The sequence below is a fragment of the Pagrus major genome, chromosome 22 (assembly GCF_040436345.1).
Source record: "Pagrus major chromosome 22, Pma_NU_1.0".
Taxonomy (NCBI): Eukaryota; Metazoa; Chordata; class Actinopteri; order Spariformes; family Sparidae; genus Pagrus; species Pagrus major.
Genome location: NC_133236.1, coordinates 22,741,890 through 22,767,390, shown reverse-complemented (window position 1 = coordinate 22,767,390; position 25,501 = coordinate 22,741,890). Strand labels below are relative to the sequence as shown.

The 25,501-nt window shown below is 42.7% G+C and overlaps 1 protein-coding gene across 2 annotated transcripts in view; it reads left to right on the top strand.

Moving 5' to 3' along the window:
• The window catches only part of nbas (NBAS subunit of NRZ tethering complex), a 167,545-nt gene that overhangs the window by 46,485 nt on the left and 95,559 nt on the right, over nucleotides 1–25,501 (top strand). For both annotated transcript variants that reach the window (XM_073492728.1, XM_073492727.1), the window contains exons 24-34: nucleotides 2,586–2,771; nucleotides 5,460–5,633; nucleotides 5,894–6,027; nucleotides 8,667–8,729; nucleotides 11,309–11,431; nucleotides 12,221–12,323; nucleotides 12,565–12,642; nucleotides 12,786–12,940; nucleotides 16,935–17,047; nucleotides 19,783–19,896; nucleotides 23,592–23,705. In XM_073492728.1, coding sequence (XP_073348829.1) covers nucleotides 2,586–2,771; nucleotides 5,460–5,633; nucleotides 5,894–6,027; nucleotides 8,667–8,729; nucleotides 11,309–11,431; nucleotides 12,221–12,323; nucleotides 12,565–12,642; nucleotides 12,786–12,940; nucleotides 16,935–17,047; nucleotides 19,783–19,896; nucleotides 23,592–23,705 — 1,357 coding nt within the window. The remainder of the gene's footprint in view (nucleotides 1–2,585; nucleotides 2,772–5,459; nucleotides 5,634–5,893; nucleotides 6,028–8,666; nucleotides 8,730–11,308; nucleotides 11,432–12,220; nucleotides 12,324–12,564; nucleotides 12,643–12,785; nucleotides 12,941–16,934; nucleotides 17,048–19,782; nucleotides 19,897–23,591; nucleotides 23,706–25,501) is intronic.

Below are 25,501 nucleotides of genomic sequence, written 5' to 3'. Positions count from 1 at the left end.
GGGGTGAAAGGGTAGAGATAAAGGATATTAAAAGCAAGTGTTGTCTGAAACTGTTGGCAACAAAATGGCACAAAATGAGAGGGAGGTTTTGGAAAGCAGACAGAGAAGGGGACACAGGCATACAGAGGAGGCAAAGGGCCAGACTTGGCAGAGTTCAAATGGAGGCCAATCACGGCAGACTTTCTCGTAAGAGGTGGGAAGAGTGAGGGAGGAGGATAAAAAGGCTGCAGCAGAGTTGAAGAGAAAATGTTGAAACAATGTTCGAAAGAAAGGACTGAGACAGGACAGGGAGGAGAGACAAAGAAGTATCAAATTGAGTCGGAGAATTAAACAGAGGAGTCGTGGAAATCTGCTGGGGTTTATAGCAGAGGGAGAGGGAGAGTACAGGTTGCGTTACAGTGCGGAGAGCGATGAGGGGGAGGGCACGGAGACGAGGTCGTAATTAAAAAGTGTGAGATTTTAACGTCTGGATCGTCGGCGGTGAGCTGGGGAATCTATCTCAGGAGAGCGGGGAAAGAGAGGAGGAGGGAGGGGTGCAGCGAACAGGGAGGATCTTTACTCACAGTTAGATCAATAGACTTCTCTCTCTTGTTGTATCTAATTGCTCAGGCTCTGACTCAAGGTGATTTGGGTTTTCTCTCGCCCTGTGTGTGTGTGTGTGTGAACATTTTATAAATGAAGGCATGTAATTATTTATTCAGCAGGAAAATGTGTCGAGATAAGCTGAAGATGACAAGGTCGCAGACCGTGCGGTGTGTGTGTGTGTGTGTGTGCGTGAGCGAGAAGCCAGGCTAACTGCCGTGCCCCTTCTTTAAAAGGTGGAGAGAAAGCAATCATCACTGCAGGGCCCAACGGCATCTGCTATTGATTGGCCAGCATCCACAGGTGGCTGAGCATCGATTGGTTGGGCGCGCTGCCAGCGTGTATAGGTGGTCGGATATCGATTGGTTGCTCCTCTGGATGGAATTTTATCGATCAGAGTAGCAGGAAGCCCAAATCTTCCCTGTTTTATTGTCTTAAGACTAATGATTGGATATTAGTAATGACTAACGGGTATTATTTTGTTTCCCATTAGTTGGGATGTTGTTGTTTTGTTCACGTCCCAGTTCAGTGACCACGGCAACAGTTTTTCAATGACGTGAGGCCTCTTTTCTCACCTGCTGAACTTTTACTGGGTTAACTGGATAGTATTAAGGTGGAAAGGTACAAGGCGGATACAAGTATATGTGTATAGGAATAGTGTGAAATACGACAGCAATGGTAATTCAAGTTGTTATCTACTAACCCCCATGCTGACTGAAAGTGGGGTGAAGTTTAATCGTCCACAAACTTTTGTAGAGCTTCACAGCAACACAGCGTTGCGGCACTCTCCTAAACAACTGAAGTAGATGGGGACTTATTTTAAAACGTGTACAAGCAACCAAAAAAAGCACAAAAACAGAAAATGGCTCCATACTGCTTGTCCATCGTAATCAAAGTGTCTGGAGGCCCTGAGATCCCAAATTGATTTGAAAAGACAATGTTTACACCCTCTAAGCTTATGGCTTAGCAGCTACAGTGAAGATTCAGGCTTTTAAAAGGGTGTAAATGACGTCTTTTCAAATCAGTTTCCAGGAGACTTGGATTATGCGGGACGGTATGTACAGAGTCATTTTATGTTTTCTATTTCAGTTGTTATTTAACATTTTAAAACAAGTCCCCATCTGCCTTCAGTCATTCAGAAGAAGGCTGCAATGCTGTTTTGCTGGGTAAAACTTTACCTGACTGATTATTGTGAGTAGATAATGATTGAATTTTTTGGATCCTTTAAACATAATAGCAAACCTATTCAACTGGCGGCCTTTGGCCGGATGCTGCCCTTTAACAACCTCATTCCGGTCCTTTGATCATTATGTTAGCAGGCTAAATAGCCCATTCATTAATTTTATCTGTTGCCGAGCACAGAAATACTAATATTTCTGTAGTGCAACAGAAAAAATTGTGGCACAGTCCAGGGTCAGTAAGGAGCAACTGTAGTTTGGGTAATTGTTCACACTGGCTCAATTTAAGACAGAGATATTAGGTTAGTAAAATGTTCATTAGCTTACTATTTACATTAATAATCAGATTCAGCAATAACAACACAACTTTTTATGTAGGTAGTTTTTAGCCATGCAAGCAGTTAGAAAACCAATTTCGTTGGTCTCCTGGCCTTTTATCTACCAGCCAGGTCAAAGTTTTGACATATGGAGTGTAATCATTTTACATCTACAAGATGGATTGGATTGGATTGGATTCACGTTACCCAGAGGATGAGCCTTCTGACCAGGACTTTTCCTCCAGCACCACCAGCAGGTTGTGCTTCAGTGTGTAGTCTCTCAAAAACTGTTGAAAGGATTTCCATGCATTTTCATGTGCACAGTCACGGCCTTTTTCTGTGTAGTGGCATAATCAGGTCACAATTTCACAGTTTGTCCAGTGTTTTGGTTTGTCCATCACATAACATTTTAGCTGTATTTACAAGAAGCATTGCTTCATACTCTCATTACTTCACAAATCCTGAGTTTTTTTCTCCTCTCTCATCGGCCTTTCTTTGTGTCCATCAGGTGGACTGCGCCCTGTCGCTGGTGCGTCTGGGGAAGGAGCGGGAGATCCCAGGGCTACAGCTCTTGTGCGATGACCTGGTCACCATGGAAACGCTGGTGTATGAGACATCATGCGAATTGAGTCTGACACTCAAAGATTTGCAGCAGCTAAGCGACATCGACAAGCTCCACCTGCTAATGAAAAATGTAAGTGGCATGATCCGTGCCTCTCACCTGTTCCATTTCACATTCTCACTGGAACATTTTCCCATGATGTGTTTTGGATTCAGTTATTGGTTATATATTCATATCCCTCTTGTCATAAAATGAATGAAGTCAGACTATATTACAAGGGGCTGTTTTTCACTTGGCATGTGCTGATGTAGCATTATCTCAGCAAAAATGATGCAGCTATGAAAGGATCATCCCACTACTGTAATAAAATGAAACTGTTTCTCTCTACACTGTCAAAACATGACGGTCATTGAGCTGAGTTATTGTCATTATTATAGTCTAGTAGTTTTAAAATTTCTATAGTTTGAATCAAATCCCATTTTGAGATGACTATATTTATGTTGTTGCAGCTTCTGCTGAGACTTTATTTTTGTTTAATGTGCACTTCCCAGCACGCAGCTTTGTCTAGTTCACAGTGTGAAACAACACTGGCCTTGAAACTACATTTCATTTCAAACTTCCATAGTGTGCTTCCATCAATCCTTGACTGCTGCTTAAAATAACATAATGTATGCTAATTACAACTTGAATAGGCAGAAAGAAAAATCTTACAATAAAATGTATTTTATGTTGGCCTCACGGTAAAACGCTTTCCTTTAATTCTTGAAATCCCTGACATTTGACAACACAATCTGTCCGTTCAACAGCAGCATGAGAGCCATGAAAGCTAGTGTGTAGCAGGTACTACATTTACAAGTCCCGTTGGAGTACATAATATGAGCTGTCCTCTAAATTGTAGCTAATAACTGCCAGCTTCAGCCTGTGAGGACCACTGCCAGTAGGATCTGCCATACAGGCAGGCGGCCAGCAAATGTTGTTGACTGCACTAACACATGCTGTTTGACTGGAACTCCCTTTGGGGGCTATGAATGTGTGTGGGTGTGTGTGTTTGTGTGTGTGTGTGTGTGTGTGTGAGAGAGAGTGAGATGGAGAGAGAGAGAGGGTGTGTATGTCTGTGAATGTTTACCAAACTCAGCTAGATTAAATCTCCCTCTTCGCCTGTGTCTGATGTCTCCCTTTATCAGAGACACAGTGCAGCAAAGTAAAATGTTTGTGTGTGGGTGTGCATTTAGCGTCTGAATGTTTTTTTAATCTCATTTTTCCCGTGGTTGCTCTCCTATCTGTACATCCTGAGTCAGAGCTGTCGCCAGGTGGGTGCGAAGCCCTGCACGAACTTGACATGCATCCGCACTAATCACAGCTCAGCCCACATACTGTAGCTATTACAGCTCAAGTTCAGGTTTAATTGCGTGGTACAATTTCATGTAAATTAAGCTTCAGGGACTTTACACTCTTCTTTAGGCATTAAAACCCAACAGACAGTATATGAACAAGGAAATTCTCCTGCAGGGTATGCATCTGATTTTGATTCATTTTTTCAACTTGCGAACATGCGTTGTGCTAACTGTTGAATATTCACTGTAACGTTATAATTTGTGACACCGTATTTCTTGGCCAGGTCAGGGGAAGCTTTCTACTTATTAGGAGTTTATTTTCTCCATGACAGTAACATGTAACATGAACTAGCATGAACGTCTAGGCTGACTCGACACTTTACATGAGGCTTGCCAATTTTAGCTGGCACGTATTAGAAGACAACAACAAAATGATTTCATTCTTTATAAATCACTGATTATTTTTTATCAATAAATCAACCAATCAGTTACAAACACCCATCTCTGTATAATGCAAGAGCGGATCTTTGCTTTGTTCAGAGGGAACTTCTGCTGTTGTGTACACTACTTTCTGATTTTGTGAAGTCATTTTCATTTGCATATTTTGTCCAGTACGGTACCTCTAATGATTAATATGCAATGTTTAATTTTGAAGTAATATATAACCTGACAATTTTCTAAATTAATGTTGCTCAAAGAAGATGAAGCACGGTAATAAATCAGTGATCAAGGTAGCCCTGACCTTAGATTAGAGGGGCTTCATTTTCAACCGACATGTCTCACTGTAATACAGAGCGGTCATTAAAATGGCTAGTCTAGAAGCATTAAGGGTACTTACAACCCATAATGGAACGCTCTAAAAACACAGATTTTTACCAATCAATCAATCAATCAATCAATCAATCAATCAATCAATCAATCAATCAATCAATCTGCCAACCTACCAACCTACCAACCCATCTCTGTAAAATGCAAGAGCTGATACTCGCTTTGTTCAAAGGGAACCTCTGTTGTCGTATACACTACTTTATACTTTTCTAAGTAATTTACAGAAAATGTGTGTTGTAAGTTTGATCCAGTTCAGTACTTCAAATGAAAGATGTGCAATGTTTCATTTTTCAGGTAAAATATAACCTGACAATTTCCAAAATTAATGTTGCCCAAAGAAGACGAAGTACAGTAATAAATCAGTGGCTAAGGTAGCCCTGACCTTAGATCAGACGAGTTTCATTTTCATATTTTTACCAACATTTATCAATAAAGAAGTGGCAATAACTGTTGCAAAAGATTAAAACCACTTCTTGTTGAGTGTTGGACAGAAAGGATCAGTATATTGGGATAAGATTGGTAATAGTTTCCACGATCAAAAACACTCAGTATGAATCTGAACCATGGGACAGCTAAGACATCTTGAACACAGGCTGTATGGGTTTGTAAGGCACCTGCTCATATCAGTTTCTTAAAGTAGATCTCTTTCTATCACCAGTCCAGAAACGAGCGTTATGTGAAAGACACCTTCCAGTGGATGGTGCCGTTCCTGCACCGGTGTGAGGGACAGACAGAGGGTGCTGCTAAATCACTGCTCAGAGAGTACCTGGTCAACCTGGCCCAGCGAGACCTCACCCTGCCCCTCATCATCTTCCAGCACTCCAAGCCTGACGTAAGTATCTGAGCGCACACATCTCTCTGGCTGTTTGTGCCGTGTCAGGGCCAGTGTCGTATCCCGGCGCTGTAAATGTTATATTTATGACCCCATAAGGGCAGAGCCAAGGACAGCTCTCCTGGCTATTAGAAAACATGCAGCTCACACACACACACACACACAAACAAACCTCGGGGTGAATGCATGAAAAGGGTCAGTCAAGCCTTGACACACACACACACAAACACACACACACTCTCCTCTCTCCTCTCCTCCAGTGCCAGCAGAAGATCATCGGGGACCCAGACCAGCTGATGACGGTCGCTCTGGAGTGCATCTACAGCTGTGAGAGAGACGACCAGCTCAGCCTCTGTTATGACATCCTGGAGTGTCTGCCGCAGAGGGGCTACGGGTCAGACACACAAAACACACACACAAACATACATGTTTACACACAATGTGAGACGCTGAGATTAATTAAGAATCTGTAACTCACGATATAAAGATGCTGAAGCAGTCCGCCATCGCCTCATCCACAAGACCACATTGGCCTCTCCCCTCCCACCTCGTCCCTTTACTTCCACCTTTCCACCTCTCTCCTTGGACCCATCAATAAACCTAACTACCACCTCTGTTTCTGTCTCCCTCCCTTGCTCCTTTCTTTTCGTCCTCCTCCTCCTCCTCCTCCCCGCTCTCTTTAATGCTTAACTCTGACTCCAAGGAGCCATCAGTTAGCCAAGCTACAGTCTATACAGTATTCCCTACCTCCTACTATTGCTGTCTCTGCCACTCTCTCTCTCTCCACCACCTCTTCTGTAACACATTTTATTTCGTATGGCAGGAGGGCCTGTCCTTTAAGTCTCCCGCGAGGCTGTGTGGGTACGCAGTGCATTTGAAGGAGAGTGAGTGATAATAAAAGACTGAGAGGAAAAACGCAGGGGTACAGAAGAGTAAATTGTTGATAAAATGGACCTGTAGAGTGTCTTAAGTAGTTAAAATGAATTATAATGACTCATTCTTAGATGCATTATCCTTCCTGTGTGCACCTTAATTGGAAAATTGAATCACTAGTAAAAGGAGTGCTTCATTCTGTTTTCATCCTTGTCAGCTGGCTGCAGTGAGGCAGCTATACTTTTCAACAGTGGCTCACATAGTTTGCTTAGTTGTACTGTGAATTTGCACTGCACTTTCACAGTGGGAGCCCTGAACACAAGACATTACGGTACTGTTTGAGAGCAAGGTCACTCTCAGCCAACCCTTAATGTTGTACTTAACTGAACAAGTCGAAAGCAGGAAACTAAAGGTGCCATTTAAAGCGAATTAGCTACGAATGAGTTGTCTTGTTGTAAGTGTTGTTCTCTCGTGGTCCTCTTCTTACGTTCATGTAACCAACTGGCCATCTGGATTTTTGTTTTTTAGGATCTGCTTTCCTTTGCTGCTCTAAGGTGTAATTGCACTGTTAGAGGAGACATGATACGCTCATTTACAGGTTCCTAATTCTATTTTGGGTTATTACTAGAATAGGTTTACATGCTTTAGCACTCAAAAAACACATCTGTTGACTTTTGTCCAACTGTCTAGATAGGGTTATTGTTGAGATTTATAGATGTTATTTGTGGTACTGACATTGAAAAAAAGACATTTAGCAATCTCAGCAGCATCATGCCTTCCCAGAAACAATGTCAATACTGATACTCTGAGAAATCCACAGATCTTGGTGTCAACAACTTTCATCAAAACCTCTTTCTACCAGAGAAGCAGTCCCTCTAAAACACTGCAAAACTGCAGACACTGGAAGAAACCTAACCCTGGTTAGGTGTAGGGATGCGTGGTAGAACCTACCAATCATGTTCTGCTTCATGAGCTCAGATATATAAAGGGCTTCTAGCTGACAAATGTGGAAGAGGAGGCACAAGAGCAGAGGTGGTAAAATGTTTTTAGAGATCTGATTCAATCAAGAAAGGAGAGGCAGTTTGTCTCACTGAACACATTTACAGACTCCGATGTGCCTGCCCCGATTGCAGTTTCAGATACACCCCGCCGTAAGTCACAGTTGAACTCGTCACCCCATCAGAACCGGCACAAATGCCTAAATATGCTATTGCAGCTCAGCATTTAAGCTATTAACTATTTTAAACAGGGTCTTACTGTATAAATATTTGAGTGTATATAATACTCATACATGTTTCTTTTCTAAATCAGTACAGTACAGCATTTCGCTAAGCATTCCACTTTGCCACACAGGCTTCATTCCCGCAGTGTTGGGATTAGCAGTGCTGTAAGGCTCTACTGTATATGCAATGCCTTCAACTTCACATTTCTCACGGGAGTGATTTCTCTGACTTACTAAGCTCCAAAATTGCCATCCCAGCGTAGAATATTACAGATTTGCCAGCCAGGACAGAAACCATGAGTTAGTAGTTTCATCGCAATTTTCTGAATTTTTCTGTGAGACAGCTTAATTAGGTCTAAATCTGCTCAGAAGAATGTAATGTGCATTCACCCTTAGAGAGTGGAAAATGGCAAAATGGGCAGGGGGGGGGGATTAGGTGGGGAGAGAGGGAGGGAGGTAGAATGAGGGAGAATAGGATATTTCTTTTTTTAAAAAGAAAGGAAGAGCAGGAGGAGGAGGGGCTGCAGAGGAGACGGATGCAGAGAAATGGATTGATAGGTCAAGAGTTTGTCTGTGTAAAAACTGAGAGATGGTGTATTGGTAAAACACATACACATACACACACACATGCACACAGAAGGTCTGTTCATCAGGGTCAGTACCCTTGTGGGGAACAGGCCAGCCTGACCCAGAATCATTTGCCTCAAGGCAAAGCATCATGGGGTTTTATTTTTAGTGGGGAATCAGTGCAACCTCACAGTGGTAGGCCACACAACTACACACACGCCATACGCACCTACAGTACACCGTGTACTCTGTGCTAGAATAAATACACACACAGGCACAAACATACTTTATTTTGAAGGAATATCTACTTAATCAAATGAATGTATGTTAACCAGTGTTTTTGTTCTGCTCTGTGTTTTATCATCCTACAGGCCAGATACAGATGACACCACATCCCTCCACGATCAGGTAGACAAACTTGAGAAACATCTCAGGTACGTCAGCACAACTTGCACCATCTTTCAGCTGTCATTTCGCCTTTCTCCTCCATCTTCTTCTTTCCACTCAGTTCAGTCTGGCATGCAGATTAGAGCTAATGGATGAATGAGTTGCCTCTTTTTCTCTTTTCTCTAACGGCTTTCAGGGAATGTCTTTTGGCCTTCAGGCAAAATGAAAAACTTCATCCATAGATCAGGGCAATATATCAATATTATATCGTTATCGTGATATGAGACTTTATATTGTCTTAGATATATTCATGATATGACATAAGTGTTGTCTTTTCCTGGTTTTAAAGGTCATTATACAACACAGGGATGCATAACGAGATGGAAGTTCATAAACCCCTTCATGCTACAGAAATTACAGAGCACATAGTGTATACAGTTATGTATATTCAATATATACATACACATGGAGTGTATCTTTTGAACTAAAATTGCAAAATGATGGAGATTATAACATGGTCAGCATCTTCACATCAAAAGCTCGACATCAGGGAAACACTATCCATTAACTTTGACTGTGTGTGAGCACCAAGCATCGATGTTATTAACGCAGAGTCCACCTCTCCTCATCCCGCCGTAGTCCTGCGCTCTGTGGGTCTGGACCACGGTCCACCAGTCGAGTGTAACAGCTTGATCCGAGATGTTGTGGTGGAGACGGGTCTCTGGGGGCACAACAGTCTCTGATTTCACGTTGTTTGGCCAGCCTGAGTCTGATTTGTCTATTTCCCCTTCCTCCGACCGGACATTAGCAAGACGCTAACTTGATGTAATTTTCTGTCTGTTCTTCTTGTTCTAACCCTTGGCTTTACCCACTTAGTCATTATATTCACATTACTGATGATAATTCATCAGAAATCTCATTGTGTCAGTATATTGTGAAAGCACCAATAGTCATCCATTCAATACTGTCACAGTATCGATAACGAGGTATTTGGTGAAAATAATCCTGATATTTGATGTTGTCGCCTAGTCTTAGCATTTGTGGGTGGTTTTTGAGGAGATTTCAAAATGTTGAGATATTTATCGTGTATTGATTTCGATCTAGGCACACAGCCCTAATCTCTGCTGCGCCCGTTAGCTGTGGGTTGAAAACACTGAAGACAGCAGCTCGTCAGTTTGTTGATTAGCGCTGCGTTGCATGGGAAACGCTCACTTTGTAGCGATGCTTATTACTTCCCTCCCCTATTATGGGTCTGATGGAAAACGGCAAGAATGAGAGGAGACATGGATGTGCAGTCAACACACTCGCACACTGGATATCAAAGGACCGGTGTCTGTCCCATGGTATTCAAACAGCCTCAGGCACTCTCTCCGTTACAGGTTAAAATCACCTACGTGTCTCTCTCTCTCTCTCTCTCTCTGTCTCTCTTCCTCCCCCCCCACCTCCCCTCAGGGTGAACTTCCGAACACAGAGAAGTGATGAGGAGGAAGGAAGGGAGGATAAGGACGAAGGCAGGGGGAGAGAGGGTGCCTGAAGGGAATGTGAATGTAGATGATGATGATGATGATGGTGGGGAGGAAGCAACATCAGGAAAAGCCTGTGTTAGAGCTTAGTGTTGGCCTTTGCAGACAAATATCCACACATATTTACACGCAGGCACACACAACCATGCATAAACACACCCCGGGGGAGCCTGGGAAGTGTGTTCGTGTATATTTTGTGCTGAAGCATTGTGACTCACAAACACACACAAACACACACACACACACACACACACACACACACACACACACACACACACACACACACACACACACACACACACACTCTCTTACCCAGATGAATCAGGCAGTAAATGCGAAGTGTCTGCTCTCAGAGCGCCTCCAGAATAAAAGCTGTTTTCAGCTGCTGCCACTACCACTTGCTGGCACATTAATATGTGCACAGGGAACATGCGGACACTCCCACACACACATTCACACTCGAACAAATACAACACACGCTTACACACGGTTGTAAATATCAAGACTTGGTGTCTGTCTTTTGCTCACATTCACACACACACACACACGCAGGCACACACGCAGGCACCTGTTTACTATGGTAATGAGCTGCAGCAGAGAGCGAACATCTGTAGCAGCACGACCCTGTTGAGACTGGGGGTGCCATGCTAATCCCACACCAACACACACACATACGCACTCTCTGCCTCGGTCATATAAGACTGCCACCAGCATCCGCATGCTCCTAGACACACAAACGCTCGCTTACAAAGAGGTGTCGTCTCGTTGTCGCGCAGTTCATCATGTTGCTCTACACTTTCTCCATCTGCACTATGGCTTGCAAATGACTTTCTGCTGCCAAAATAATGAACAGCTTAGAGCGAACACATCTTCTGTCTTTCTCCTCCGCACTCTCTTTGGATTTTTACAGGTTGCCTTTTACCTCTCGTTTTTTCTTCTTTGGCATTTCCTACAGTGGTTCTTCCCGCTGCCAATCATCCTGTCTTCTGTTTTCCGTGCGAGAACCAGTTGATAAATGTGACATAAAACTGTGTTTGCATGTTTGTTATTGTGCTGTCTTTCTTGTCTTCTTCCGTGTTTACATCTGCGTCTGCGCTTAACAGTGTGGCGGAGGTTCTGGAGAAACACGGCCTGCAGAAGCCCATTTCTTATGTGAAGAACAGCCAGAACAGTGAAGAAGAAGCCCACCAGCTGATGGTGAAACTGTGCCGCCACACTGGCCGCAAGTATGAACTCAGAAAATCACACATGCATAAAGTCAAGCACTGACGAACACAAACGTCTGTCAATATCTGTGGGCGGGAGTTTATGATCATGGAGGAACATTTGATTCCTTGACTTAGCTACTCACTGTCCTTCATACGCAAGAGTTACACACTCTTGCCTGTTTGTTGGGTGACAATGATACTAGAATCTGTATTGGGGCTTTTTCAAAGTGCGCCCATCCCGGCACCGAGCCTGCTGCGGTGATGTCTCGCGACCACAGCTTACCCATGACCTCCCTTCTCCCCCTCAAGCAAGCCTGTGTTGCAATAGCGAGACTCATGTCAGAAAACGTCTTTAAAAGTCACTCTGTGTTCAGTTCTCAGTACTTTTGTAGCTTCTAACTGAATCTCTGTGGTTTGAAGTTTAGTTTCTTACTTTCTGTTTTATATTTCTCATTTTTCATGTTCGCTTTGAGCTGTTTTGGGTTTTTGGGAAGATACTGCTGGTGAAAAGCCAGCATTTCCTGATTTTGCTTCATTGTCAAAGTTTTATAGATAACATAATAATCAGGGACTTTTATTGTGAAGAATTCAGAGGAAATTAAACGTGTTTATCACTGAATTAGCGGAGCTCTGTTGGTGGCAACTCTTCGATAATACGGGGTGGTTGAAGAGTATTTACAGCCGCTCCTTCGACCACAACTCAAGACAAGCATGTCACTAGTTAATCAGTTAATCTTTGAATTTCATTCTTTTAGCCATATACATTTTTAATGGACCTACTGAATGTTTATGTGCCTGTGTGTCCAGAAACCCTCCAGTGAGCGAGACGGTGTGGAAAGGTCTCCTGCAGGACCTGCTTGACATGCAGCAGAACGTCTACGCCTGTCTCAAACCAGAGACATGTCACCAGGTATTGCACTCCAGTAAAAGATTACACAGAATTATCACATTTGTACTAACATATGTAATATAAACCTGCACTTTAAGGTGACAAAGTGAATGACACCATATTTTACACACTGACCTGCGTGTCTCCACTTCCTGAACCAACGAGTTCTACAACTCAACTTATCAAACGATGTTAAAACTTTTACTCAGTTAAACGCTCTCAGCTCCTGCAAATCATCTCCTCTCCTCCCCGACTGCGGCAGGTCTTTGTCGAGTCTCTGCTGTGTTCCAGCCGCGTGGAGAACGTGCGCCTGGCAGGGCAGCTCATGCACTGCTCTAAGGTATATATTAAATAAGACTGAGAATCTACCACACAGAGTTACACTCACACTTCCCATTGGGGTCTCCGAATGTGTAGACCACCCATGATGAATTCTAATACTACAGTCTGGTTGATCTCTACATTTTATATGAATGTTTCCAGGTCCACCAGGATGTCCCTGTCAGCTTGTCTTTCCGGGGTAAGGGTTACGCTCTGAAGGTGTCCTACGACAACAGCGTGGAATTGGTGTTGGCTGCTGCCAGGGAGTACTTCAACTCATCCACCACACTGACAGACCCCTGCATGGGCCTCGCCAGGTGAGGAGGAAAATCATGGATCTAACAATTAAAATCTGGCTACAGCACTGGAGATGGTACCCCTGTTCATTCCTGTGAAAGCTGCTCAGTGGCGCTTGAAAAGCTTGACTTTACCCGATTCTTCCGCGTTGTGGGGCCCATAGAGCGTGCACAGTACAGACTTCCGCCGACCAGGCTGGCTAACTTCCGGTTTGGCGCCTAACTGGAATAAAGATTTTGATTATTTAATCATGCAGCTCTTTTAGACTAGGTGCAAATTATGTCAGTGAAGAAGGTCATTTTATAAGGGTTGTGAGGCTCCAAAAAATGTAACCACTGTTTTACAGCCGCTTCTTTCACAATATAAGCTTATGGGGCCCTAGTGCATCACGTGATGTTGCACTAACACGGTTCAGTCGCTACGTTAGTTGGCTTTAAAGCCTGGCGCTCTTCCCAGGGGCTTGAGGAAAATGAGGAGGAGGAATAATTCTCTGCTTATGCACCTTTTCGAAGCTTTTCAATGATCATTTTGCCAATTCTCCCTTCTTTAATGTGCAAATTTAGATTCTCGGATTCATATTCGGAGCCTGACTTTACATTTAAAGGTGTAGTGTGTAGGATTGAGGGCATCGAGAGGTGAGGTCGCAGATTGCAACCAGCTGAGCAACCCTCGTCTCACCCTCCCCTATGATGGCTGCTTAAAATGTAAAAACGAGTGAAAGAGCCCTTTTTAGAGTCCGTGTCCTGCTCTCTTCTTTAGGTATAAAAGGCAAACACAACGATTCAGGTGATAAAACACAAATAAAAACATAGATATGAATATTATATTCCATTTCTGCCCCTAAATCCTACACACTGGACCTTTACTCTGGTGTAGCTCAGAGTGCAGATACATGATAGACATGAAATATCGATGTAAATTTATGTGCTGGATGTAACTTCTGACCAAACCATGCAGAGGTGTTTGTATGCAGTCTGAGATGTTGACCTTGCTTGTTGTTGATGTATGAGAAACACCATTTATTTCTGTGTGGGTGGATTTATGTTTTTGTGCTCGCATGACTGACCGGGAAAGAAAAAATAATGGTGGCTGCTTTTATTTCTTCTCCTATAGTACGTCACACGAAGTTTAGACCAAGTAGAAGAAGTATTTGTATGTGTGTCTGTTGCTGGTTTCAGATCTCAGAGGGGAGCCCGCGCATGTCTAACCTTACCGTCTGTTCCTAGTAGAGAAGTGGGACAGTAATTGGGTCGTCATTCATTTATAGTAACTAATACAGAGGCCCCCCTCCACACGCTTGGACAACATCATCCATTGTAACGCTCCCACTGTGTGCGCGCGTGCATCTGTGTGTGTGCTTGCAGCATGTGAATTTGAGATATGAGGCAGAAAGTAGTGTGAACATGAGCCTGTCGCTCTGGATTTACAGTCCGTACAGACCGGCTGCCTGTGTCCTTAAGATTAAAATAACTGCTCCACAGACACACATTTCATCCTGTGTACTAAATACAGAAGACACACATGCTCGGACAGGTACAAAAACCGCACCTGCCCGTGTCCTGAATGGATGCGGTCAGGGGCACTGGGCACGAGTTTACACAAGGACAAAAAGATTCCTCTTAAAATAACATGGGAATCCCCTTTAACTATTAAAGTGGTCCCTTAACATCAGTTAGAACAGACAGAAGAGAGGCACACTTACAGTCAGACATACACAAAATAAAGACAAAGAAGTACAATCGCAGTAACAACAGCCCCTTAAAAATCTTTTGAGTTCATATAGCTTAGTTTAAAGCTGCATTAGCTGCATCTCCATCAGCATCATGCAGTTGTTTTAGCTCTCAAAACTCACAGTGGGCTAACTGTACGGCAGCGAATGGCGAAGTGGAACATTAAAGGGGCAGTTTTTAAGAAATGGCGAGAATGTAGGTGTAAAATATTCAAAAAGTGAACTAACATTATCATCAGAGTACGAATTTGCAGAGATTTTTTACTGGCGTTAGCATGTTGACTGTGGCAACTGCTAATACAGTCACATTAGATCCATTTTCTTCAGGTTTATTATGGAGCTTTAGCCCCCAGTTGGTCCCAGGGAGGGCTGACTGACGTGAAAGTCATCATCGGAACTGGACGAGATCCATACAACCAATCATCATTCATAATTATTTTAGTAAACACAGTCAAACTGGAAGTGTGAAGTGAAATCTCAATTCTCTAACTTCAGGGTCAGAGTCAACAACTTCCTCTCACCCAACAACTCTATTCTAGTATGTAATAAGTTGTCAAAATGTCTTACTCTGGTGTGGAAGACGCACATATTTCAACAACCATTTTGCAGAAAAAAAACAGGAAAAAGTGAGAAATAAACCCAGATAGGATGATTTTCTTTATTGCTGGTTGTGCCTCTCACACTCAAGCTTGTCCTGCGAGACCTTGTAAGAGCAGGAGAGAGCTGGAGTGGATATGACAGAGAGGAGAGCTTGCGTCAGTACGCTGCTGGTGTACAGCTCGATTTGGTCAAAAGAAGGTTAAGGCTTTCACTTCGGTGTTCCATTGATAACTGGTATACACATGTTAGCTTGTGTTCTCCTGTGTGTCTGTTTAACAGGAAGTAGTTATCTGCAAATTACAGAGCGCACGCTGCGAAGCACATCGTGACTGAAATAGGATTTTTCCTCCGCCATCGCTCCTCTCCGCACACACATACACAAGGCTGACACTTCACAGCAAGAGTACATAATCAACATGCCCTCTTTCTGTCTCTCATTTGCTCATCCACGGCCCTTTCCTCTGCTCTCATTTGCCAGGACAAACCTCTTGGTCCTGGCAAGAACTCCAGTCATGCTCAGAGAGTGGGAAGCTGTGTGCTGAGTGTTTTGCCGAGTGTGTGTACTCTTGTCGGCTAGAAATATCGAGACAACCTGTTCTAAAGATGTATGTTTTGGTCTGCTTTCATCACGCTGCCGGGGGTTCTGAGACGCTCTTCATCTCTGTTGAAGCTGCCGGTCAGTGTGTGTTTCTACGGCGAACACACATCCCAAGGACGAGTTCCCTCCTCTCCACTTAACTGACGTCAGAGCTCCTCTCCGAGCTGGTGTTTTATGTGGGATTTATATATTTTTTTGAAAATTAATCATTCCCCCTCCTCTCTCTCTCAGTCTCTGCCATATTTGTCTTTGTTGTATAATTGTGCGATGGGAAAAAAACAAAACACGAAAATGAGAGAGTACACTCGCAACTGAAACAGCCACACACACACTCGCACAGTCAGTGTGCTGTTACGTATGCTAAGCGATCTGCTACATAATCCTATTAAGGGTAATGAGTGTGGATTGTGTTGCAACAGAAAACTCCCCTGCTGTAGATCCGTCAAATTAGTCTAGACTTTGTAAATAAATCCGTTGGCGTAGTCCCACCATGTTTCTGATCACGACGTTGAAACTTCACAAACTTCATATTTTATGACCAGTTTTTGCTACAACTTTGAAAATGGGTGCCTAAATAAGTAAAACTCAGTTAGTTCTTCCCACTCTTGACTTTGTCATGTTGCTCCCGCTTCACAACCTTTTTCTGCTGACCTATCAGATTCAGAGGAAGTGAGTTTGCACTCCTTCGTACCTGTTTTAATTGGAACATATCATTTTCTGTTGTGTTGACCTCCAATTTAGAAAACAGGACGTAATTTAAATGGTTTTTACCTTCACCTTTCAATCCTGGTAATTAAAGGAATAGTCCAGGTTTTGGGGGGATACGCCTGTTTGCTCTCTGGCGGCGAGTTGAATGAAAGATCAATCAATAAATATGTCTTTCCATTAAATATGAAACTACAGCCAGGGGACGGTTAGCTTAGCTCAGCACAAAGACTGAAAACGGTGGGGAACCACTCGCCTGGCTCTGTCGGAAAGTATCAAAAAACAACTAAAGCTCACTAGTTAGCATGCTGTGATTGGTTACCACCGGGACAAATTAATATGGCTTAGTGGTAGTCACGTGTCCTTGTTGTTTTCTTCACAGGACGTGTCTCCAGCTGATCACAGACTGTCCTGGCGCCATCCAGGACGAATTGGACCTCATCAGCGCCCTCAGCCAGCTGGAAGACTTCGGTGTCAGCATTCTGCCACTCCAAGGTACGACAAAAACTGTGTCTGTGAGTCTTGGTAGAAAATATTCTCATTTAATAACAAGCATGCTTATATTCATCAATCTGTTGTCTGCACATTCATTCCCAAGTTCTCAATCCAAACACAGACATGTTGAGGATGCACGGACGCCATCCCGCCTCCCTTGGTCCCCATGTACCGTGCAACCTGTCTCCCTCCCTGCTGTCACTTCCTCCATCCCTCCATATGTCACTTTTTCTTGCCATTATATCTAAATATATGGTTATTTATGGATCAACTGTTGAGCAAACAACATCTGCCTGACGGCCTAATTAGGAATGAAGTGTTTGGTCTCGGCGAGCGTGCTCTCTCCGACATACTCACGCACACGCACACACGTCCTCTTTTATATTTCTGCTCCATCTGTAAACCCCCGACCGATCAGTATTCACCTCCACGCGCTTTCTTTCTCTCTTTCCTGGCTGCACATCGGTACCCCTACCGCAGCAGTTTGCAGGCACGGCTCTCTGTTAGAGGAAACCGAGCAGCCGGAATGAACCAGCTTGGCCCCTCATCGCCTCACCTCTGAACCGAGGTGTTGTTTGCCTCCGAGGCCTCTGCTTTCTTCCCCCCTTTGCCCTCATCAAACTGAGCTGCCAGCATAAGAACCGCTGTGACAGAGGGAGCCAGACACTGCCATCTCTCTCTCTCTCCCTCCCTCCTTCTTTCTCTCTTTGCATCACTTATCCCCCAGTTTTTTCTTTTGCCCCTTCACTCCCACTTCTCTTTCTCCTCGCTCCCTGCTGTCGACTCGCATTATTTTTTCGCTGACCACTTATTCTTACCTGGGAGACAAAGCGAGAACAGGAGAGAGTTAAAGAAGAAACTATGAGAAGGAAAAGAAACAAAGGAATGTGACTGTAACAAAGGAGTTGGAGTAAAGGGGAAAACTCTCCAATTATTAGTTTTTGTGTTGTGTTGTGTTTTTATGTTTATATTATTGCTTAAAGCCTATTTTCAGTGCTCAGGGCCAGACGGGCTCCATGGCCCTGTATTGCCTGCGGTGCCTTCAGACTATTTTTTTTGTACTGACTTCAGGGACACATGCACACACACACTGTCCACACACGAAAACACACAATATTTTTCCTTTTCACCAAAGTAAAAAGCCCAATCCCTGTAAGTTCCAACACTCGGAGATAAACCCGCACAAGTATGACGTGAAAGGATTTGAGCATATGTAATCCATCTTAGGCTGTCTCCTGCAGCCCTCCTACAGCGCCTTAGGCGACGCTTCATACACGCCAACCTCCCCAGAAATTCCCTTCAGGCCTCGCCCAAAGTTATGCCGAGCCATAAAGATGCTCAGCAGGGTGCAGAGAAAGCACAGAGGCCTGTAAATGTGTGATTTCTCAGGTTTTCCAGTGTGAAAAAAAAAAATATGGAAATGGACTTTTGTGAGTTTCTCAACAAAACTCTGCCATTATGAAAAAGTTTTAAACCTTCGAGGTGTTAGCCAAATAAAATGCATACGATTAATTTGAAACATTAAGCAGTGAATCTCCAGGAACTGTGTTCGCACTAGAATATAGATTTAACATACATAGCTACAGCTTATACCTCTACCAAGGCAGTCCTCTTTTGTACTCTCATTGATACCAGCTACTTAAATAGGCCTGATTTTTTTCATCAAGATCCAGGCATTATTCTCTGCGAAATTATTGAGCATTTAAAAAAAAAAAAAGCCCTATCTCGCAATGTTAAAGAAAGTGAGAGAAAATTCTTCCATCCACACGGGGTCCATTCTGGGCCGAGACCCATCCTGCATCAAAGTTGAAGTGGAAATCCGTTCAGTGGTTTTTGTGTAATCCTGCTCGCAAACCAACCAACCAATCAACAAATGGACATGGTGAAAACACAAAAATATACACTCAGTTATATTTAGTCTGTCAGGTACCACGCACTGGAGATTTCCCAGACTCAAACAACAACATCACAGACAGCACATTTATAAAACAAACTGTGGTCTATTAAGATTATGTCATTGTTATCTTGGAGAATGATACTTGATATGTTTTTGCTTTATATATGTGTTTTATTTCTTGTAGTGCTGCAACCAACGATTATTTTCATTCTCAATCGTCTTATTTTTTCAAGGAATGGATCTAAATCTAAATTGTCAGCAGTGGTAAAAAAAATGACTGTGTTTCTCTGAGTTCATAGTCATATCTTTAACCATCCAAAACCCAAAAATATTTAGTTTACTTTAGTTTAAAGACAAAAGCAGCAAATCCACACACTGGAGACCAGATGATATTTGCTATTCTGGCTTTAAAAATGACTTAAACTATCAGCCAGTTTGTGATGATATAATTGATTAATCGATAAATCTTTTCCCATATAGTAATCAAATTTACAGTTACAGCTTCATGTTTCAAATGTAAAGTATCCTACATAATACTGTATTTGACTTGATAGAATCTTGCCAAGATATTTGTTTTTCACGTTTTCTTATGTTATTATCCAAAGAAACACTAAACACACTTCTTGTCATCAGTATCGACCAATATATCATCAGGGTGGGCCTTCATTACAGCTAACGATACACTGTTATTGTTTTGCGGACATCAAGCCAGCAGCTGCATCCATCATTTACACCGCATCATTTGTATCATCAGCTGCAACTTCTCCAGATTGAATACAGTAATTAGCAGATCATGTCTGACAGCCCTCCCCCTCTGCCTCCCTTCTCTCCCTCCCAGTGCGTCTGCGATCAGACCGTCTGTCTCTCATCGAGGAGTGCATCGCCCACTGCTCCACGGCCTACAAGCAGTCCACTACTCTGCTCAACCTGGCCTCGCTTCTCAGAGTGGCAGGTACTGTACCTACAGACGCACTCGCACACACACACACACACACACACACACACACACACACACACACAAGGCACTTTGTCTGACACCGCTGACCTCATCTCATCAGCTCCCCTCTCTTTTCCTTTTAACGTTTTTTTTGTGTTCATGAGGGGAAAAAATTCAATGAGTAAGACTCATCTCTGGTGGCAGTTTCGTGACAAAGCTCATGAGATTCAATGAGAAGGGCCGCCCACACGAGGCGCAGAGACGTAGCCTAGCATGCGTGGGTACTTTGAGCGAGCGCACCAACGGCTCTCACACAAGATGGAAACTCCTCTTCAAGAGCAGCAAAGCAAAGCAAAAAATCCATACTTAAACACACACGCATACACCCCGAAGAGCAAATTTCACTCCCTAGACGGATCATTTGTGTGCTCTCTGAACCTTTTTTTTGCGCTCAAGTTTCATAGTTAAGACAGTGAGGGGCAGGTTCAGTGTGAGGACATCAAGGTTCTGAAACTTTGTGAATTTGGAGGACTTAACGTGCCAAAATCAGAAATAAATTAAATAAATATTATATACATGGCTCAATGAGTATGAAAAAATGAATATGCCATTAAATGCACCAAAAATAAATAAATGATTTATAAAATGTAACATAACTAGATAATTATGCTTTAATTTGCCTCTGTATTTATTTACCTTTGCATTAAATATTTATTGACTTTCCCATTTAATTAATTAATTAATTCATTTTTAAATGTATGTATTTATTTCTGTATAATTTTACATTAGCATTTCCACAAACTTTATTCCTGTGTTTCCTTTTTACTTTTCTTTATGAATTTCTGCTTCATTATGCAAATGAATGGGGCTGTTATTCACAGCACATTTGGATCGGACTGCGCCGAACAATCTTGTAATGGCATATTAATTAATTTAGTGAGCCATTTGTATATTTCTTTATTTATTTCTATTTTTGCAGATTCCATATTAGGTGAAGAGCCTTTTCACAAATAAACAGCTTAAATTCAGTTCACAGTACTCGATCGTTGACTGTTTCCCAGAGCTGGTGGTTTCATTCAGCGGTCATTTTCAAAAATAAATAAATAAATTTAAAAAAGTGTGTATGTACGTGTTTTTTTTTTGTGTGTTTGTACCTTCAATCGAGGCGCACACCGTCAAGCCTCTTTGAAGCTCCTTTTGTTACCTAGTTGCTTTAAAAACAGATCAAAGTATTGATCCTCAAACCACCTTTAAAGCTGACAGATGCTTGCAAGAACTCCGTGTTCAGTTCAATTTGTTGAACAGACGGTTTTCTAATTAAAATCTAGTTACATCAACGACCTTTATCGCACGTTTTTTTAACTTGATATATCTGTTACTAGCAAAAAAAATACACTTGCATACACTGAAACATGAAATACACTTGCGCAAGTACGATGGACCAAAAAAAAAAGCCTCCGTAGCATCATCTGTGCATTAAAAAGCATTTGATGCTGAACAGTGTGAAGAGGAAAAGGTGAAATGAAACATTTGCGGGGTTAATTCTCAGTATGCGGTGGAATGACTCCTTCTTAGTGGAGCCTCGTGTAGTTTTGTTAAACAGATCTGACTTCTTTGAGCTGAGTATTTCTCCCTTTCCGTCCTCTCGTGTTCACTCGCTGTAGGAGTTCCCGGAAGCACAATCTCAATACCAGAAACATGTTTACGTCAGTCGTCTTGTGGTGAATCCAAATGGGATTCTCCTATATTCAATTAAGATTTTTTCATGAGGGTTTTTAATGTTTCGATGTGAGCTTTCATATCTTCCACTTGGGATTATGAAACTGCAGTATCACTGCGAGCACACACTGCTGCTGACTGATGAGGAGTGCAATCAAGTCAACACATGAAAAGTTAATGATGTTGGCTGTTTTTTGGGCTGAACAATTAATCAAAATATTATCCAATCTAAATTGCAATTCTCTTTGAAAAGGTAAAATGTGTGACAGTATTATAATGAAGTACTGTAATGCTACAGAGATGCACTGCTTTTTACCATATTGTGCATTCCCAGTACATTGGAGCACTCCAGCCACCTACAGCCATGACACTAAACTGACAACATCTTGGAAAGTTTAAGATGTCATCCTGTTACTTCTTGTTCTCCAAAATGACATCAACATTGTCGTCTTTCTCTCTCCGAATCTCCACGTCTGTTTTGTCTTTCTTCTCCTCAAGAATATGACCTCGACTCTTCTGGTGTCCGTCCGTCTGTCTCTCCGAGTCTTTTCATCTCTCGTCTTGTAGATCGTCCTGTCGTCTCTCTCTGAGGGCCTGTCGCCAGCCGAAGGAAACATGCTAACCGGCCTTGTGGCATTTCTGTTTCTCTTCTGCTCGCGTTCAGTCAGCAGGCAGCTCTCGCTGCGTGGCTTCAGAAAAAAAAGAGGCAGAGGGAGATGAGTAGAGGAATAAACACATTTTTAAATAAATAAATGCAGGGGGGAGGCTTTTGAAGGGCGCACAGCTCTGGGGTTCTGTGGTGAATATTTAATGCAGGTATCACCAGCACACCGGTTAAAAACCCTAAGGGTTCGGTTGCTGTCTGCAGAAATGCTCCGTAAATCAGTCAGTCTTATGGGGCAGCAGCTGGAAAAAGTTGATGTTTGTCTGAGTGAATCAATAATTATCATATCCCAAATGAAATTGTGCTTACATAAAGACACTCTGGAGTCAAAGCTTATTTCTTTCTGAAATTTTTCACCTTTTGATTGGGCCATCAACAACAGGTAAAGGCCCAAGATGTCTGATCTGGATTGGCTTGAAATCAATAACAGCGAATGTTTTCATAAACTCAGAGGGTGAATGAAGGTGTGTTGACTATCACACACACACCAAGCCTCCTTTATATTGAGGTCTTGACAGCTTTTGAAGGCGCCCTTTCACCAGTCACCCATAAAATATTTGACCAATGCCTCTTTCCCCCTTTGTAGTAAACATTACTACCCGTCACTCACTCCGTACACACACACACACACACACACACACACACACACACACACACACACAAACATATTGAGCAATCCCGTGCCATCGCATTCCTTCATCTCAGCCCGCGCTCTTTGATCTTCAGTGTACAGGTTTGTTCAGAAGGCCTGTTTCTGCCTCGGCCTCTTTTGATCGTCCTGTCCTCTCCTTTTTGTTTATTGAGCTTCGACTGAGATCAAAGGTTTGTCCTGAGCCGCCACATGAATGTTAACACCGCAACCAATCCCGCCAACACTGAGATATCAATCAGAGATTTAGTCCTGTTTAACCGGACAGCAGGACGCCATTATTTGATATTTCGTATTCCCTCCTTGAGATGAGCAGACGCGGCAATAACCTCATTTATGGTGGACGCCGATTAATTGTGGTCTTGAGCTCCTTCTGTGGTGCGGCTAATACATTTAGACGTCCTTACACTCCAACCTTGAACGTGTTTGTGTGTGTAGTCTGACGGAGATTTAATAAGAGGTTTATTAAGCCAGATGTTGTACGTGATATGCAGGATTATGAGATTTGCCGTTTAGCGTGTTCGCTTTGGCATGTTGACATCCCTCTAGATTAAAACACATACTTTGAAAAGACTTTCATGTGTTGCATCTCTCCTGTGTTTATGTCTGCTTAAAGTAATATCTGTGTGTGTGTGTGTGTGTGTGTGTGTGTGTGTGTGTGTGTGTGTGTGTGTGTAGGGGATGACAAGGCCATGCGAAAAGGACAAGTGCTGACCCTGCTGGCAGAGCAAGCTCTCCAGTGTCTGGACTTCAAGGCCTCCTACATCCACTGTCAGGACCTCATGGCTGCAGGTGTGTAGTTCACAGTGACCCATGCGCTGACGCTTGTAGAAAAGCTAATGTGAAGCTGACTTCCTCCTGTCTGCATTCCCCCTCATTTGGTTCAATTATAGCATTAGATGAGGCCAACGCTTCCCCTGCATTTGGATTTTAACCTAGGCCTATCCTGACAAACAAGATTTTTTTGAAAATGTAGCATCACGACCTTTCCATATTTTCCAAGGCCCAGCACAATCACATTTAGGCTGCACTGGTATTAGAAATATTCCCCCTTTATATTCGGTATCCTCAACAAAACGGAAATTAAGACTGTAAATTAATACACAGATTTTGACATATGAATAGTTCCCTTCACCCCATTTTAACAGCTATCTTTAGGTAGCACTATTGGTTATTGATGAAAGTTTCCCTCACAAAAGTTCGTGATGACATTTTGGGAAGTAGTGACACAGCTAACCACAGATTTACCATAGAATCGAACAGTGCAAGTAACAAGAGCTGTCAACTAAGCAACAAATTGGACCCATTGTGGTCTAAAGGTAGCAGTATACTTCAAACAAGAGGCTTGACAGATGGTCTGACACCCTCCGTCCATAACTTTCTGGTGTGTGCGACGGAAGTTCTGTAACTTCCCAAAACTGACAATCTGTCATTACACCCACTCCACGCAGCGATTTGCCAGGTGCGTTGAATTGCAAAAGGTTTCTTCTTTTCAATCCTTTTTTTTCTCCGTTTGTTCAAATGACTGCAACAATATAAATGCTATTCAGGAAAGATTGTCTCAGTGTGTGTGCCATTATCCTCATTTGAACAATTGTCGTGTCCTGGCCCGACCGTTCGTTACAGCTTAAAAGCTTTTGGCTCCCGACGTAACTGGGTGATTTTGTATGAGTAAGTTCGTTTTGAGCATGCCCTCACATTAATTATCTAAACCACTTATTTGGAAGTAAAACTGAAAGTGAATGCACCAAAAATGTGAGTCATAACCATTGATGACATTGCAGGATTCTTTGTGTGTGGGACTACAGGCCATTTTGACCTCTCAAAGAGTAAGCTGTTCCTGTAACTGATAGGAATGATGATTGTAACTAGACCAAGGTTGCCAAATCAAAAAAATAAGTAATGGAAACAGATGGACTATTGCCTGTAACTTTTACCTGTGAAGTTTACTTAAGGTTTCTCAAACACAGAGGCATTTCCTCACGTGTTCTGTAATATATATAGTATAGATTTACCATTACGCTTTGCTTCCTGTTAGTGTTTCTTTAAGTAGGTACCAGTAATGATTTGTTCTATGGTTTCACACTTGAGACTTACTCACATTGTGCTACTTACATCCGTCCTTGGCCAGAATCGAAAATGAGTTACCTTGTGCGTGTTCATGCACAAGAACAACAATAAGGAGAAGGATATCACAGTAATATTACAATCTAGACTGCCTGCTCCTCCAAGTTTCCCTGAAGGGATTTAAAGTGGTCACTGTGATAATTGTATATTTTCTGCGACCCCGTTTCGCATTACGCCACAGTAAAATCAAAGTGAATAGGATTTCACTGAGTCTCTCCCCCCCCTGCTCACTGAGATGGAGTGAATGTGAAAAAAAGGTGTCGGGGAGAAGGAGAAGGTGTAATCAGATAAGCACCGCTGTTCTCTGTCTGAGAACGCAGTGGGAATAATTGAATCTGTTTGTAAGAATGAAGTCTGGATGGCGTGTTGGTTTTTTTTGACCGTGATGAAGCTGGAACAAATGCAGCACAGTTATTACAAAGGTATTTTTCTTCAAGGGGAAATGTGGTTTAGACTTAAAT